Source organism: Sebastes umbrosus, chromosome 8 (assembly GCF_015220745.1).
Source record: "Sebastes umbrosus isolate fSebUmb1 chromosome 8, fSebUmb1.pri, whole genome shotgun sequence".
NCBI lineage: Eukaryota > Metazoa > Chordata > Actinopteri > Perciformes > Sebastidae > Sebastes > Sebastes umbrosus.
Window position 1 is genome coordinate 35,592,820 of NC_051276.1, and position 18,958 is coordinate 35,611,777.

Genomic DNA, 18,958 nt, shown 5'->3' on the forward strand with positions numbered 1-18,958 from the left:
ATTAAATGACTCATCAAATAAATAAATTAAATAATAAAAAAAAGAAATGTAGAAATAAAAGACTTAATTACCAAATAAATGTGCTGGTTAATTTAAAAATAAATAAATATGCACAGAATTTATTTATTTGACAAATTACTTATTTTTGTTTTAATATCCAATTTATTTTTTTCTGTTTACATTCACTTTTGTTTCTTATTTTTTTCCCTATTTATTTATTTATGTATTTATTTATTTTTTTCTTGAATGACAAAAATGACAAAAAAACAATTTCAAGATCCTGGTGTTTTTTTATTGTCCTCAATTCTGACATCAACAGCATGAGAGAGAAGCAAAGAGAGAAGGAATAAAAAAAATAAAAAATAAAGACGAACGATTTCTGATACAGAAAATACTGTTTATGTATTTTACAGAATTAGGATGATTTTATAATTAAGAGAAAACCAGCGGCGTGCAGAGGAAACAGGTTTCAGGTCGTGACGGCTCAGACTTCCAACATGGTTCTGAAAATATAATTAAATAATTTAAGTTTTTAGATGTGAGGGTTAAACATATCTGGAACAAAAAGGTACAAAGTGAGATCTATCAGAAAAACTGAAACAAATTATATTTGGAGAAACAAAAATGTTCTCTTGATATTAAAACTACAGTTAATAATGTTCAGGTGGATAAATAATGGAAATATATAGAAATAATCATAAAAAATAAATATTTATGGGCCTCAGATGCGTCAGATCATTAAAGCAAAATCAAGTATCAGATTTATTAAATTTAAACAAAATACTGCCTGAAATTAATAATACGATGATGCTACGGTCAAAACTAGAAACCAGTTCTATGGAGAATATTGTAGCTTGAGATGTTTGTTTTTACTCATAATGTACTTTTTATCATTTTCAACCAGATCCTCAGTTTGTAACACAATCTGCCGGATTCTCCCAAATTAAATCCAGTTTTTTTTTTTTGTAACAACCATGAAATTATTTTTAAACCTTCACGACACGACCCCGGTTTGTTTCTTACAAGCACATCATTTTTAATATTTGAGACTTTTGCACTAATTATCATTTAAAACTGAGAATTAAACCACAAACTAAAGAAAAACGTAAAACAGTCCTTAAAGCTCCTCGTAGAGTTCCTCAGGGCTCAATATGAGGCCCATTTGGTTTCAGTTTCTAGATGAATTATATCTTATTAATAAAATAAAAATATTTCATTGTAGCACACCTTTGGATAAACGTCACCAAACTCTGTCTGTTGTTATTGTTTTGATTGAGAGAAAATTACACATTGTGCATTTTATCTGTTATTTAATCCACAGAAAACTTTTGTGATAATTGATTAATTGTTTATGTCAATAATTATCAATAAATATCAACCGTTCTGTGGTTGCAGCTCCTTTAGTGAGACGATTTAATTTAATTTAATTAAATGATTGTAAACTGAGAATCAGAGCTGAAAACAAACTGTGAAGCTTTTCTTCATCTTTATGTGACAGTAAACTCAATATCTTTTGACTTCAACACAACAAGCAGTTTGATGTCATCATCATCATCATCATCATCATCAAGTTTTATGGTAATTAATCGTTTGGGTTGTTAGACTGTTGTTTGGTTCAGTGGTTCTCAAAGTGAGGTTCGTGGACCTCAGGAGTCCGTGGCATTCTGTCAGGGGGTCCGCCAAATAATTTGCCATAAATTATAAAATTGCGCTACGTCATTAAAAAGTGCATAAAGAAGCATATTGTGTCCGTTACTCCCACCCACGTTAGAAACTCTGATTTATTAGGACTATGTCAGTCGTGCTACTGTTCATTTTATTATTAATATTTATAATTAATATTTTATTATTATTATTATTTTAAATATTTTTTTTAATTTAATTTAATTTAATTTAATTTAATTTAATTAAAATAATGTGAAATGTAGGCTATAAATGCTGCCATGTTGAGTCCAAAAGCAATTTAAATAAAATCTCCTTATTTTTAAAAGGTAAATAAATGACATTAACATTAATAATATCTCAAATTTCGCCGCTTTGGACTAATTTATTATTACTTATTACTAATTTAAATTGAAATATGTTTCTGTTAAATCTATCAGAACTACTTTATTGATCCCCGGGGGCGGGGGGTGGGTTAAATCAATCAAATCAGGACATTTGTAAACTAAGTGACTGACAGATTAATTAATTAATAATGTAAATATTTAGCTGCAGCTGTAATTTCATATTTTAATGACGCGCTGAGAGTCTTGTGGTTTTAATTTGATGTCATTTTGACAGAAGTTGAGGCTCGTTTCTCTTCAACGTGATCGTCGGTGCTCAAAATCTCAAATATAAAAATGTGGATGATAATGAACTAAAACACACACACACACACACACACACACACACACACACACACACACACACACACACACACACACACACACACACACACACACACACACACACACACACACACACACACACACACACACACACACACACACACACAGCAGACCGATCAATTATTAATTACAGTGAAGAAAAGAAGGAAATATCGGCTGATGAAACGTTTCATCGTCAGATTTGGTCTGATTTAAACTAGACGGAGTCGAAGTGTTCCTCGCCGTGGAGAAGCCGACCGGTTTATTAATCTGAGCTCTTTAACCGTTAATTATTATTATTATTATTACTGTCTCGATGTCAGAAGGAATGAAAAACCAGGACGTTTTGTGGAATAAGTCAAATAAGAGCTTGAAAGTTTCAGGACGTTTCCAAACGAAAGTGAAATGTTTTGATTTCCAGAACCGATCCAGGTTGTGGAAAACGTTGTAATAATACTGGCGGCTCCTTCAGATCCTCGCAGAGTCTCGTCTCCTGTACCTGGTTGAAAGGAAGCCGGGTGTCCAAGTGCACAAAAAAGGGAAAAATTAAATCCGTAAAGATGAAAATCCTGATCCAGATGTTTCATCGTTTCGTCCTTGAAACCGGAGCCGATTAAATCCTTTGAGTAGATCCAGAAAGACGCCGTTCTCCTCGTTCCTGAACTCACAGTTTAGATCCAGCAGAGTGAATGTTAATGTTTGTGCTGACGGACGTTTATTGAAATGAAAGAACTGAAGAATCCGTCCGATTGGCAAAATGATACCAAACTCTGAGGCGGCAAAACAGAACTGACCTGAAGAAACTGGACCTGAAAACACTGATGGGGATAACCTGGGAGGCTGGAGGGGAGGTGGTGGTGATGGGAGGGTTGGTGGTGTTGGGGAGGTTGGTGGGGGGGTTAGGGGTGGTATTGGGGGGGTCGGGTCGGGTTCGGGTCTTTGGATGATTCAGGTTTCTGGTGTATTTTTCTCCTGACGTATAAAAACGTGGCTCCGTTGATTCGGCGTCGTTATAAACCTCGTTCAGTCGCTCACAGTGTTCATACAAGAGAAGCCTCTCTGGACTGTTCGCCCTCTTGTCTTTGACATCATCATCATCATCATCATCATCATCATCATCATCATCATCATCAGTCCATAGCTGTGGTTCTGCTCAGTTGAAGCGGTCTGGATCAGTGTCATGATTAAAGGATGAGTAGTCCAGTCCGTCTGACCTCTGACCTCTGACCTCCCGCAGACTAAACGAGGAGACGTCTGGCGGTCCGGTACCTCGTTCCTCCTCAGACAGAAAGCATTAAAAGATGATCACATGGGTTTCTGATACGTGAACCTGAACGGGTCTCTTCCGTCAGGTGTTTGTTTCCGTATTTAAGCTAACGGTCCCGTTAGCTTGTTGTAACAAAATAAAGCGTCTCAGTTTATTAAAGTGTTGACATCAAACCGTACGCAGCACAACTCATCTAACTGTTGTTTAAATCTGAACCTTTCATCCATGTGTTGTAGTTTTGTTTGTAGACGGTGAATTAAAGAGTTGGAACGGTGTAAAAATGTTCCAGCCGGTTGGATATTAATCCGAACACCAGACCGGACCGGAGGTTCCCCTGTGATCCCGACCTCCAGCGTCGTCTCCGTCTGTGATGAGTCAAATGAATTGATCTTCAGCTACAGATCAGCTGATAACTGAACCATATTTAAACTGAAGTCCTGAAGTTAAAGCTCCACGTGACGACGTTCACATTAAAGTATTAGTTTTAGATTTCCACCGTTCTGACGGGATGTAAGGAAGCCTTTAACGTGCAGCACCAGGACGGTTTACTGTCGTTAGACGGGTCACGTGGTCGTGTTCTGGTGCTGCAGCTGGTCCACGGCGGCAGTATGGATGGGGGGGGGGGACCGGGCGGGTCACCGTCTCTGCTGGCTGTAGACGGGGAAGGCCAGCGTGACGTTGAGCGAGTCGTTGTGTTGGACCAACGAGGTGTGCTGGTAGTGCAGCACCAGCTCCTTCAGAGAGCCGTACAGGTTGTAGGGCTCGGCGAAACCAAAACCGGTGCTCGTCTTGTTGATGACGCAATGTTTCACCTCGCCCTCCACCCTGAAGAGACACACAGAGAGACAGAGAGATTAACACAAACGTCCACCCTGAAGAGACACGCAGAGAGAGACAGAGAGATTAACACTAACGTCCACCCTGAAGAGACACACACAGAGAGAGACAGAGAGATTAACACTAACGTCCACCCTGAAGAGACACGCAGAGAGAGACAGAGAGATTAACACAAACGTCCACCCTGAAGAGACACGCAGAGAGAGACAGAGAGATTAACACTAACGTCCACCCTGAAGAGACACGCAGAGAGAGACAGAGAGATTAACACTAACGTCCACCCTGAAGAGACACGCAGAGAGAGACAGAGAGATTAACACTAACGTCCACCCTGAAGAGACACACACAGAGAGAGACAGAGAGATTAACACTAACGTCCACCCTGAAGAGACACACACACACAGAGAGACAGAGAGATTAACACTAACGTCCACCCTGAAGAGACACACACAGAGAGACAGAGAGATTAACACTAACGTCCACCCTGAAGAGACACACACACAGAGAGACAGAGAGATTAACACTAACGTCCACCCTGAAGAGACACGCAGAGAGAGACAGAGAGATTAACACTAACGTCCACCCTGAAGAGACACACAGAGAGACAGAGAGATTAACACTAACGTCCACCCTGAAGAGACACACACAGAGAGAGACAGAGAGATTAACACTAACGTCCACCCTGAAGAGACACACACAGAGAGAGACAGAGAGATTAACACTAACGTCCACCCTGAAGAGACACGCAGAGAGAGACAGAGAGATTAACACTAACGTCCACCCTGAAGAGACACGCAGAGAGAGACAGAGAGATTAACACTAACGTCCACCCTGAAGAGACACGCAGAGAGAGACAGAGAGATTAACACTAACGTCCACCCTGAAGAGACACACAGAGAGAGACAGAGAGATTAACACTAACGTCCACCCTGAAGAGACACACACACAGAGAGACAGAGAGATTAACACTAACGTCCACCCTGAAGAGACACGCAGAGAGAGACAGAGAGATTAACACTAACGTCCACCCTGAAGAGACACACACACAGAGAGACAGAGAGATTAACACAAATGTCCACCCTGAAGAGACACGCAGAGAGAGACAGAGAGATTAACACTAACGTCCACCCTGAAGAGACACGCAGAGAGAGACAGAGAGATTAACACAAATGTCCACCCTGAAGAGACACGCAGAGAGAGACAGAGAGATTAACACAAACGTCCACCCTGAAGAGACAGAACAGATTCCTCACATAGAAACAGAACTCATGTGAGATTACGTGATAAAGTCACATGAACAACCTTCAAAACAAAAACAAACAAATGCCAAATGCGAAGTTAAAGGACAGGTAAAGAGGTGAATAAAGAGATAAAGAGGTAAAGAGGTGAATGAACAGGTGAATAAAGAGGTATATAAGAGGCGAGTCTTACACGACGGAGCAGGCGTAGCAGCCCGGCTTGCTGCTGTCTCGGACCAGGAAGGTCCCGTCCCTCTTCCCGCGGAGCAGAGACTCCGCCTGGAGGCGGTTGATGTTTCCGAGACGCCACAGACGCTCGTCGTGGTGAGGAAGGTCCTCCTCATCCTCCACCATGCTGTACTCACTAAGGGGGGGGGACAGAGGACATGTTAGACACGCTAGGGAAGTGGTGATGCTAACACATTAGCATCAAAAAGAAAAGACAACTTTCTGCATTTCAGTGTCTCGCTCAAGGACACTTTGACATTTGGACAACCTTGTGATTAGAGGACAATCATCTCTACAGCCTGAGACACAGACACCCCGGTTATTATTTATACAGTTCTCTATAGTGAGGTGGTATATAGTGTATAGTATAGTGAGGTGGTATATAGTGTATGGTATAGTGAGGTGGTATATAGTGTATGGTATAGTGAGGTGGTATATAGTGTATGGTATAGTGAGGTGGTATATAGTGTATGGTATAGTGAGGTGGTATATAGTGTATAGTATAGTGAGGTGGTATATAGTGTATAGTATAGTGAGGTGGTATATAGTGTATGGTATAGTGAGGTGGTATATAGTGTATGGTATAGTGAGGTGGTATATAGTGTATAGTATAGTGAGGTGGTATATAGTGTATAGTATAGTGAGGTGGTATATAGTGTATAGTATAGTGAGGTGGTATATAGTGTATGGTATAGTGAGGTGGTATATAGTGTATGGTATAGTGAGGTGGTATATAGTGTATGGTATAGTGAGGTGGTATATAGTGTATGGTATAGTGAGGTGGTATATAGTGTATGGTATAGTGAGGTGGTATATAGTGTATAGTATAGTGAGGTGGTATATAGTGTATAGTATAGTGAGGTGGTATATAGTGTATAGTATAGTGAGGTGGTATATAGTGTATAGTATAGTGAGGTGGTATATAGTGTATAGTATAGTGAGGTTGAGCGTCGCTGCTTTCTGAATATGTTCCTTCTCCTGTGTTTACTGGTCTAAAGGCGCCACCTGGTGGCTAAACCACATAATACACCACTGTTCTATTCAACTCATCATTCAGTCTAGAGAGTGTCAGAAAGCAGCGTCATTTCCGTGGGCATGTCTGTAAAGAGGAGACTCGTGGGTACCCATAGAACCCATTTACATTCACTGATCTGGAGGTCAGAGGTCAAGGGACCTCTTTGAAAATGGACATGACAGTTTTTCCTCTCCAACATTCAGCGTAAGTTTGTAGCGTTATTTAACCTCCTTCATGACCAGCTAGTATGACATGGTTGGTACCGATGGATTCATCAGGTTTTATAGTTTACTACGATACCAGTATCTTCACTCTAACTTTAGAACTGATGTATAAATGAAATTAGTGACTTTAAAATAAATTGTTAACTTTGAGTGAAATTTGAATCAAGGTAACGGTGCGTTTCATTTGTTCCCCTTCTTGCGTCAGTGGTGTGGTTGTCTGTCAGAAGCTGTAAACTGATTTTTCATCCAGTTTTAAGTCACATTTTTACAATTTCAACTCTATATTCTAACCGGATGAAGGATTTTAGTCGTCGGACGTCTGGATGTGAAGTTATCAGATAAACCAGCTGAGTAAACGTTAGCAGCTCGACTCTCAGCTCCTCCGAAGGCGTCGGCGATTTTTAACGTGAAGCTGCTTTATTTGAGTGTTTCTCCCGGTTTGTTTTGGAGAGGAGGAGACCTCTGTGAACACTGAAGGAATCCTACAACTCCCATGATGCCTCGCTGCATCACCGCGTCCCCGACCTCCCTCTGTTGTTCCTGTCCTATCGGTATAAAGAGTATAAAGTTGATGAAACTTACTCCTCCGTGGTTTCGTTCTTCAGGCCGAGCCACTCGTTGAGTTTCCTCTGACGGACTCCCTTCTGAGTCAACCACCTGAGAACACAGAGTACACAGAGTACACACAGCGGTTAGTACGAGTACTGCGTTGTACCACGTGGGTTTTTCAGAGTGTGTCCAGTATCTTACATGAGGTACTGGTCCCGGGTCTTGCGGAGCTGGATCAGGTCCGGTTTGATGCTGTTCATCTTCTTGTCGATCTCTCTGTAGTCGGCGGCCTGTGTCTTCAGGTCCACCTCCAGGTGACGCTTACTGTCCACGATCTCACTGATCCGAGACTTCAGCTTGTCGTAGTTCTCCATGATCCTTTAAAACAGAGACGGGAAATATTAAATCACGTCTTTATTAACCCTCCTGATGCAACTTTAGTCCTCCCGTGTCAAAACTAACCCGGTCTGGTTTGACTGTTAATTATATTCAATTCAATTCAATTATTTATTTTATGTATTATTATTTTTTTTAATTTTATTTAATTTAATTTTATTTAATTTTATTTAATTTTATTTAATTTTATTTTATTTAATTTTATTTAATTTTATTTAATTTAATTTAATTTATTTATTTGTCTCCATATCTTTCACACTTTTCATGTGTTCTGGTGTTTAAGTGGTTGTTATTCTATCAGATATCAAACACAGATAATAAGACCGGTTCAAACGTACAGAAAGCTGGAATAAAATGAGACCGAAGATGAACTTATTTTACATTTAAAATATATAAACATTGATTTTTTATATATTAAATAATCAAATTAAGACTATTAACACTTTAAAAACAGATCTATTATTATTATTATTATTATTATTATTATTATAACTAACATGATCCTATTTAAATTGATATAAAACTATAAACCATAACAGCTAAAGCAGTCATTCTTCTTTTGCAGTGGAAAGCTAAAGCTTCTGTCTTTTGCGTCATCATGTTGTGATGACGTCGTTACGTTACGTGTGGAACGCCTTTGCCGCCAACTGCTCTAAAAAATGTGCATATCTCAATAAACAATAACTTCTGGAGAGTTAAGAAATATTTAGTTCATGTTTCTACATTTACAAATCTTTTGGATCGATATGCTTTGATTGTTTATTTAGTAACATTAGATGGAAAAAACATGTCTATGATTTTCTTTTTTTTAATGACAATTTTCAAACTTTTAGCAATTATTATAGTTTATTGACTTATATAATCTTTCAGCTGAGGTTGTACAGATTTTAGGGGTATGAAGAATTTGAAGATACTCCCAAGAAATGACGTCACAATAAGCAAAAATACCACGTAGGCACCATTTCTACTGCGGAGTTTAAAGACATTTTATGGTCTTAAACTTTAACGTGGAAAAACCACAAAGCAGAGTTCTATCAAAAAATAAATAAATAAAGTAGAAGTGTTTAAAGTTGAAGTGACGCCTGCAGGTTGATCTGACTGGACGTTAAATGTACCAGCAGGTGGTTTCTTCCTGCAGCCTCTGGCGCCATGGCAACGAGGGCTCCTTCACGTGTGTTTTAAAAAAGGTCTCCGTCACGGTTGCCGTGGCAACAGCCTACCTCTGGATCTCCTTGTCGTTGCCCTCTCGGCGAAACTTCTCGATGTACTCTTTACTGAAACGCTCCTGAGTCTGACACTGCTCCTCGAAGATCTTTATCGTCTCGTTGAACGCCTCAATGGCCGTCCTCTTCATCTGGATCTCCTGCAGGAGGAGGAGGAGGAGGAAGAAGAGGAGGAGGAGGAGAAGGAGGAGGAGGAGGAGGAAAGAGAGGAGGAGGAGGAGGAGGAGGAAAAGGAAAAGGAGGAGGAGGAAGAGGAGGAAGGGGAAGAGTAAAGGGAGGAGGAGGAGGAGGAGGAGAGGGAGGAAAAGGGGAAGGAGGAGGAGGAGGAAGAGGACAAACCACATGGAGAAGAATGTGATGAAATCCAGCTCATTTAAACGCTCCTCTACTATTAAATGATGTATTATTGTAGATTAAACTTAAACTATAACACAACAATAGAATACAGATTACTCTGCATAATGTGTACTTTTACTTAAAGTTCATTTTGATGCTGATACATTAAGTTTACACAGGACAGAACTTTTATATGTAACAGAGTATTTCTACACTAATATTACTACTGTTACTGGTCGTGTACCTGTGAGGTTCTGGTGTACTCCTCGTACAGCCGGTCGTACTCTCGGTTCTTCTCCTGGTACTGAAGGTGATACTCGTGGAGCTTCTTCCCCACAGCCTCGATGCTGTCCTCCTTCACCACCTGGTCCTGAACAACAACAACAACGACAACCAATCAGAGGCCAGAACAGCTGATTGATGACTGATCGGTGAGCTGAGACGGTGAACGGACCTGCTGGTGTTTGGAGACCGGGTAGAGCAGCTTGACGTCCAGTTTGGGGTTGTACTGGGCGAGGGACTCGTGGCGGTAATGGTTGATGAGCTCCACCACGGAGCTGAAGGTCAAAGGGTCGGAGAAGCCGTACTTTCCCTCCCGATGGAAGATCTTTATCAGCTTGTTGTTGCCTCCTTTCCTGAAGTCGGTCAGAGAACATTCGCACGTTAAAACCAAACCGGCGGACAACATGGAACTTAACATTATTATTTGTATTAATTAATTAAAAAAATGCTTAAACGTAAAAATATATTCATTAAATGCTACGCAGTAATATGAAGTCCCCTGTACTTCAGTTTATGATTTCTTTGATGGTTAACTTTATATTTGTATTATTATTATTATTATTATTATAATATATATATATTTTTTATATTATTGTTATTATTATATATATATATATATATAATATATATTTTTATTATTCATTATTTATTTGTAATGTACAAATATTTACATTTCATCTTTATTCTTATTTCTGTTTTTCTTATAACTTATCTATGTTGATATATATTTTTATTCTAAAATGGAACAACTGTAATTTCCTAGGTATTGATCAATAAAGTATTTCTGATTCTGATATCACTCATTAAAAAGCGTTTATTTAGTTTTTTAGTAAAACAGCGCCCCCCGCTGGTGCATTATTAACAGTTACAAATACATACATTTAAAAATAAATATAAAATAAATGCAAAAATAAATAAATAATAAATTGCTTCTTTATTTATTTATCTTTGTATTAATTCCCTTATTTATTTACTCTTCTGTTTAATTTTCCACTTTATTTATTTATTATTTTTTATGAATTTTTAAATTTACTTATTTGCTTTTGCATTTTTTTTTTATTTCATCTCTTATTTATTTCCCCAAACATTAATTTCTGTCTTTTCTTTACACCTTTTTTTTTTTTACATTTCTTTATGCATTTTTGCCTCGTTATGCAAATGAGGGGGCTATCAATATAAAATAATTATAAAATAAATGCAAAGATAAATAAATAAAAAATAAAAAGAATAAAAAAAATATATAAATAAATAAAAATAAATAAATGCTAAAATAAATAAATCAATTGAAAAATAAATACAAATAAATACAAATTAATGGGGAAATTAAACAGAACAGTAAATAAATAAGGGAATTAATACAAAGATAAATAAATAAATAAACAAATAAATAAAGAAGCAAATTAAAACAGAAATATCAATTTATCAATTAATACATTTTAATGGCAAAATGTATTTGTAATATTATTTTTGATATTTTTTAATTTTTTATTTATTTTTTATTATTTTTCTCAACTGTTGTGGTCATTAAACCATGCCGATGATTTCTGTGTATTTTTTGTTTTAATATATATATATATTGTAATTTCTATGTACTTTATTGGTTAATAAGAGCTTGTTGTGTTTGGTGGTGGTGTGTGTGTGTGTGTGTGTGTGTGTGTGTGTGTGTGTGTGTGTGTGTGTGTGTGTGTTGATGTGGATCAGTTTACCTCAGAGTCAGAGTGTAATCTCCGTGCATCTTAGTGGAGGCGTCTCGAACCAGGAACGTACCGTCAGCCGTGTCTCTCAGCTTCTCGTTCACCTCCTCTCTACAAACACACATAACGGACATTAAAACATCACATTTATCAGCTCTCCATGTGTTTTATGTGTAGAAATCTGAATCTTTAAAGGATCTAAAGCTGTCAGATAAATGTAGTGACGTATTAATAATATATCTTTTTATTTCAGTCTCAGTCTAGTTGTTTATCATTCAGCCTGGATGTGTGTGTCAGTGTGTATCTGTGTGTATCTGTGTGTATCTATGTGTATCTGTGTATATCTGTGTATATCAGTGTGTATCTGTGTGTATCTGTGTGTTACCTGGAGATGTCTCCCCAGTACCACTCGGCGTCCGTCAGGGAAATACTGTTGTTGAAGCTACAGGAAGGTGCTGGAGTCGCAGGCTTGACCGGTTTCGGAGGCAACGCTGCAACAAACAGAGAAATTTAATTTAATGTCATAAAATAAAAAAGCTCTTCTCTGTTCTCTTCATCAGAGTCGGTGTTTGTGTACATGAGATGAATCAACCACTAAAAACAGAGTTTTTAAATTCTCTACAGAATCATTCTTGAAGTCTATTTTAAGATCTAAACTGTTTAGAAAAAGCGCTTTGAGGGTCGGAAGACTAGGAAAGCGCTTTATAAATGCAAGTCCATTTACCATTTACCATTTAGAGAAAGTGGAGCGACTGATCCGTCAGGAGGGACGATGTTAGCGTGTCACAGATATAAATATCAGTATTAGGGCTGGCAAAGTTAACGCGATAATAGCGAAAAGTAGTTTTGACGCCACTAATGTCTTTAACGCATTAACACAACTTGCAATTTTTAATTAACCTCTTCTGATGGACCGCCGTGTTTTCAGGTTGAAGCAGATCCAGTTTTAAAGCGAGAGCAGAGATACTGACGACGTTTTTAAGACTTTTTCTGGACATTTTTTCAGACATTTTTTTTACCTTTTTAAAAACTTTGTTTTTACTATATTCGGGAATTTTTTTGGCCATTTTTTAGATTTTTTTCTGACATTTTTTAAAAACGTTTTTTTTTTTTTTTTTTGGGACATTTTTCAGACTTTTTCCCGACATTTTAAAAAACTTTTATTAAAAACTTTTTTTCGGAGGTTAAATAACGCTCGAAACTTACACTAAATTTTTGGATCCCTTTAGTCATTTTCAAAGGGGTCCCTTGACCTCTGACCTCCAGATCAGTGAATGTAAATGGGTTCTATGGGTACCCACGAGTCTCCCCTTTACAGACATGCCCACTTTATGATAATCACATGCAGTTTGGGGCAAGTCATAGTCAAGTCAGCACACTGACACACTGACAGCTGTTGTTGCCTGTTGGGCTGCAGTTTGCCATGTTATGATTGGAGCATATTGTTTTATGCTAAATGCAGTACCTGTGAGGGTTTCTGGACAATATCTGTCATTGTTTTGTGTTGTTAATTGATTTACAATAATAAATATATACATATATTTACATAAAGCAGCATATTTGTTCACTCCCATGTTGATAAGAGGATTAAATACTGGACTAATCTCCCTTTAAGGTTCATTTAGAACAGATAAAAAAAAATATGTGCGATTAATCGTGATTAAATATTTTTAATCGTCACATCTTTCGCCGTGTCCAGGCGCCATCTCACTCCCTCTTCCTCTCCTTGCAGTTCTCGCCTACTCATACAACTAAAGTCACATCCAGTAACTACCGTTACTAACGATAGAACGCAGCAGAAACATCCGGTGTTTTTGCAACTTCCGCTTCATCTGCGATATCTGAACCCGTCGGCTATCGATGAGACTCGGAGTCGAGAGACGAGAGACAACGTGTACAACCGGATTGATTCACCAGTAGACGGTTAACAAGCTGATTTCACACCAATAAAAAGATAAATCATCGTCAGACGATAGCCGACGAGTTCCCTGATTACATTTCAGCCGATGTGTTCCGTCTCTTTTGCTCTAAACACGGACTGTTTACCTGCATCCAACGTGATTGGTCAATACTACTCGGACTACAAACGGAAACCAGAACGCTTCAGATATCAAACTCTTTATCCCAATGCCTCCAAGGCTAATCTAGTTTCCTGCTCTGCTAGAAGACCACTTGCTGACACTGCTACGCCCAAAATATGAAAGAAAACTTCCCGACAGGATGTTGGATCAACCAATCAGCTCGCTTGACGCATTGAGATTTGGGATGTTTGAGCGTCGGCTCCTCTGCGACCGACTTTTACCCACAACACCTTTCTTCCTCTACGCAAAGATGCATCTTTAGAGACGCTTTATCAAATATATAAACACATGATTGAGTTTAAAATCATTAGTTATGTCTCCGTGCTGAGTCAGACCGCCACCAGGCGCTGGTCTACGCAGCTCCAGGTTCAGGTCTGATCTCCTACCTGGACTCTGCATGTTAATGTAGCAAAGGATCTTGTCTCGTCCCCTTGGCGGCTCGGCCTCGGCCCCGCCGCCCTCCTCTCGCTCCATGTCCGCCTCTAAACCTTCAGAGGTGAAAAACAGAACCCGGATCTTTCCGATCTGGATCTCATGATGTCCTGACTACAGCTGATCCGGCCTCGGAAAAAAAAAACTGACGTCATCTGGGAGGAAGCGGGTCCAGGTCTGGATCTTTCTGTCTTTTCCCCCGACTATCACTCTGATTTAAAGACACACCGGGCTGCACTGAGGAGTGAGATCTGCAGGATTTCCTCTGTTACTGGTCTCTGTTTCACACCTCCAGACTCCTCCTCAGAGAAACCAACCGCCTGCTCAAACATTTCTTCTTCTTCTGATCCTAAACCTGCAGCCGTCTCTTCTTCTTCTGATCCTAAACCTGCAGCCGTCTCCGGCGTTTAAAAGATTTAAAACGACGTAACTTTTGTCTGCGTCCGTCTCTCTCTCTGAGCCTCAGTTCAAAGCTCAGGAGAGCAGCTTGGAGATGTGTGACATCACCGCCGCCCCCAGCCAATCCTGCGATGGCAGTGATATCACCGAGGCAACACCCCCCCCTCCCTCTCCTCCTCTGCTGCATCTTTCACTGTGTGGATGGATGATGTCATCGTTTCAGATGCCGCTCCGTCTGACCGACTGACTGACTGAATGGATGAATTAATGAATGACACAATGAGGAATAATCATGTGGCCATCATTTATGATTAATTCATTTCAATTGATTAAAATATTTAATAGTGATTAATCGCACATATTTTTATCTGTTCTAAATGAACCTTAAAAGGAGATTAGTCAAGTATTTAATCCTCTTATCAACATGGGAGTGGACAAATATGCTGCTTTATGTAAATGTATGTATATATTTATTATTGTAAATAAATTAACAACACAAAACAATGACAGATATTGATCCAGAAACCCTCATAGGTACTGCATTTAGCATAAAACAATATGCTCCAATCATAACATGGCAAACTGCAGCCCAACAGGCAACAACAGCTGTCAGTGTGTCAGTGTGCTGACTTGACTATGACTTGCCCCAAACTGCATGTGATTATCATAAAGTGGGCATGTCTGTAAAGGGGAGACTCGTGGGTACCCATAGAATCCATTTACATTCACTGATCTGGAGGTCAGAGGTCAAGGGACCCCTTTTGAAAATGGACATGACAGTTTTTTCCTGTTCGGAGCGTTAGTTAACCTCCTTCATGACAAGCTAGTATGACCTGGTTGGTACCGATGGATTCATGAGGTTTACTAGATTCACCCGAAAAATGTCCGACAAATGTCCGAAAAAAAGTTTTTTTTAAAAAGGTCTGGCAAATGTCTGAAAAATGTCCAAAAAAGTCCGAAAAATGTCCTGAAAAAGTAAAAAAAAAAAATATCGAAAAAAGTAAAAAATTAATTCGAAAAATGTCAAAAAGAAGTCAGAAAAGAAGTTTAAAAAATGTCCGCTAAATGTCTGAAAAATGTCGCCAGCATCTATACTCTAGCTTTAAGAGATTAATTAAAAATCACCAGTTGCCTTAATGGCGTAAAATCAAACTTCCTCTCGGTGCAACAACTTTGATCCTCAGATTAGAGAACTCAAGCTCGTATCATTTGAAGAACTATTATCAACGGTATCTGGGTACGACAACCAAGTCGATGTTTGATACCTCAGATTCATTTAAACAAACATGATGATCTATTGAACTTCTCAGATCCATCAGAGTTTGATTTTATATCCTCACAAGCAGCCGTACAACAAAATAAAGTCTAAAACCGGCAAAGTTTTGATTTAAATCAGGAACTATGTGATTAAAGAATCAGTCAACAAGGTTATAGATCTTTATAGACTGGTTCTGATATCCAGCTCTAATCTCATCTGGATAGAAAATGTGACAAACGTCTTCAGGTTGAGCAACAGATGTGACTTGTGACGGTGACACAGATCCAGCTGCTTCACAGCTGTTAAGAGGAACTGAAAGTGACAAAGATTCGTCTTTAATTATTATATTTTAAACGCGTCATGTGACGCTGGATGATGAAGAAGCAACACAGTCTGTACTCAGCCAAATATTGTTTATGAGGTAAGAGAAGTATCTCTCTGTCACGGCCTCTCTCTAGACCAGGGCTCGGCAACCTTTACTATCAAAAGAGACATTTTAGGCAAAGAAAAGAAATCTGTCTGGAGCCTCAAAACATGTGATCATTGTGATGAAGGTAACACAGTTTATAGTCTAAGTATATAGTTTATAAATCTAATGCAGTGAGGGCCAAAGAGACAATGTACTATGGAGTATTAGGACCACATTGAGGGAAAAACATCTAAGATTTACACAATAAAGTCAGAATATTACGAGAATAAAGTCAGAATATTACGAGAGAAAAAGTCATAACTTTACGAGAATAAAGTCGTAACTTAACGAGAAAAAATAAAATAACGCATAAAATTACTTTATTCTCTAAATCTCAGATTTATTTTTTTCCCTCAATGTGGCCCTAATACTCCGTCGTACCGTCGTACCATAAACCTACAACAATGATAAATAAAAATGAAAATGTAACAAAAAACAGTTATTCACTTCCACTAATTTTTCTAAAACTCCACCGGGAGCCGCCGGAGAGGAGCTGAAGAGACGCAGGATGCTGACCGCTGCTCTCTATGATCACATCAGCTTCAGGAGTCTCATTCTTCCAGTTCAACTTTCATTATTATCAGATCAGTAATTTAAAGCTGTTAATGGGGACCTTCAGTATTTGGATGAAGAAGCTGAGACCACATACCTGGTGCAGCCTGGTTCATGTTGAGCTCGCTGGTTATCAGAACCTCCAGGACCTGAACCAGAGGATCCAGACTGGATTCAGACCTGAACCGGAACAGAGACTCAACCGTCAGATTCAACAACAAGGATTCAGATTTAGATAAGACGATCTTAAAGTCTTTAAGGAGCAACGACACTAACACAGGAACCAGTTCGTCATTAAGAGTATAATTTTATATGATTCATATCTATAAAAAAATAAAGTAATTGTAACTTAAACTTAAATCAAAATGATTTATAGACGTGCTAAAAGCTACCACTAGAGCCATGCTTCATGTCAGGATTAAGTGTTACTGTGGTGTTACCTGTAACCTGCCAAAATAAAAAATAGATAAATAAATAAATGTGTCATTAAATGTAGCTAAAATATTAAAAATAAATGTAGACATTAATTAATTGATAAAATGTGACATAAATTGATATTTCTGTTTTAATTTGCTTCTATATTATTTTTTTTATCAATTTTTAAATGTAGTTATTTATTTTTAAATTTGGTTTATTTATATCTTAACATATTATTTTAAATAAATATATTCAAAAAAAATAAATAAATAAATAAAAGGGAAAATTAAGCAGAAGAGTAATTAAATTAAATTAATACAAAGATAAATAAATATAGAAACAAATTAAAACAAAAATATCAATTTATTTATCAATTAATTAATGGCTACATTTATTTTTAATATTATTTTTGCTATATTTAATGACATATTTATCTATTTCTCTTTGTATTAATTCCCTTATTTATTTACTCTTCTTTTTTTTTTTTAAGTTATTTTTTGGGGGCATTTTTTACCATTTTTATTGACAGTGGATAGAGTCTTGGAAAGGGGGGAGAGAGAGTGGATGCGGAAAGGGCCACAGGCCGGATTCAAACCCGGGCCACCGCGGTCAGGACTGAGGCCTGTTACATGGGCGCCCGCTCTACCAACTGAGCTAACCAGGCGCCCCTCCCCTTTTTAATTTCCCTTTTATTTATTTATGTATTTATGTATTTTTACAAATTTTTAAATATGGTTATTTATTTTTACATTTATTTTTTATTTATTTATTTATTTATACCTTAACATATTATTTTAAATTAAAAAAAATTTAAAAAATGATAAATAAAAAAAATAATATAAAAGGGAACATTAAGCAGAAGAGTAAATAAATAAGGGAATTAAAACAGAAATATCAATTTATGTCACATTTTATCAATCAATTAATGGCTACATTTATTTTTTATATTTAATGACACATTTATCTTTAATATTATTTTTGCTATATTTAATGACACATTTATCTTTAATATTATTTTTGCTATATTTAATGACACATTTATTTTAATAATATTTTTGCTATATTTAATGACACATTTATTTTTAATATTATTTTTGCTATATTTAATGACACATTTATCTTTAATATTATTTTTGCTATATTTAATGACACATTTATCTTTAATATTATTTTTGCTATATTTAATGACACATTTATTTTAATAATATTTTTGCTATATTTAATGACACATTTATATTTAATATTATTTTGCTATACTTAATGACACATTTATTTTTAATATTATTTTTGCTATTTTTAGTGACACATTTATTTTTGCTATATTTAATGACATATTTATTTATTGATTGATTTTTTATTTTGGCAGGCTCCGCCCTCCATAAGGGAATGCATTATGTCCTCACAAGTATAGAAAGTGTGTGATGACCACTGACCCTGCAGCCTGTCTGAACAGCGGTGGGCTGAAGCTCTCCGCCAGGCTTCGGGGGCTCAGCTGGTTCTTGGCGCTGTGCAGGCAGAGCCGGGCCAGGTGTCGGACCACGCTGAGCAGGGTGAGGCCGTACTGGGCCGGGCAGGTCGGCGAGCTGGCCACCCCCCGTAGCACCTGGGCACATTCCTCCAGGTCCCGGACCTCTGCAGACACAAACACACTCAGCTGTTAACAAACAGACTCAGATCAGGACGGCTGCAGAG

At 37.8% G+C, this 18,958-nt stretch overlaps 1 protein-coding gene across 4 annotated transcripts in view; it reads right to left on the bottom strand.

The window, feature by feature from the left end:
- The window catches only part of LOC119492956 (phosphatidylinositol 3-kinase regulatory subunit alpha-like), a 34,352-nt gene that overhangs the window by 5,481 nt on the left and 9,913 nt on the right, over positions 1-18,958 (bottom strand). For 2 of the 4 annotated variants that reach the window (XM_037777873.1, XM_037777874.1), the window contains 11 exons: positions 18,700-18,898; positions 16,947-17,029; positions 12,044-12,149; positions 11,671-11,769; positions 10,137-10,317; positions 9,927-10,052; positions 9,344-9,486; positions 7,929-8,105; positions 7,761-7,835; positions 5,905-6,075; positions 3,286-4,461 (listed from right to left, as the gene is read on the bottom strand). In XM_037777873.1, the coding sequence (XP_037633801.1) occupies positions 4,272-4,461; positions 5,905-6,075; positions 7,761-7,835; positions 7,929-8,105; positions 9,344-9,486; positions 9,927-10,052; positions 10,137-10,317; positions 11,671-11,769; positions 12,044-12,149; positions 16,947-17,029; positions 18,700-18,898 (1,550 nt within the window). In that variant the 3' untranslated portion in view covers positions 3,286-4,271. Of the gene's footprint in view, positions 1-3,285; positions 4,462-5,904; positions 6,076-7,760; positions 7,836-7,928; positions 8,106-9,343; positions 9,487-9,926; positions 10,053-10,136; positions 10,318-11,670; positions 11,770-12,043; positions 12,150-14,125; positions 14,695-16,946; positions 17,030-18,699; positions 18,899-18,958 lie in introns of those variants that run through there. The other 2 variants (XR_005207880.1, XM_037777876.1) reach the window with 2 other exon arrangements.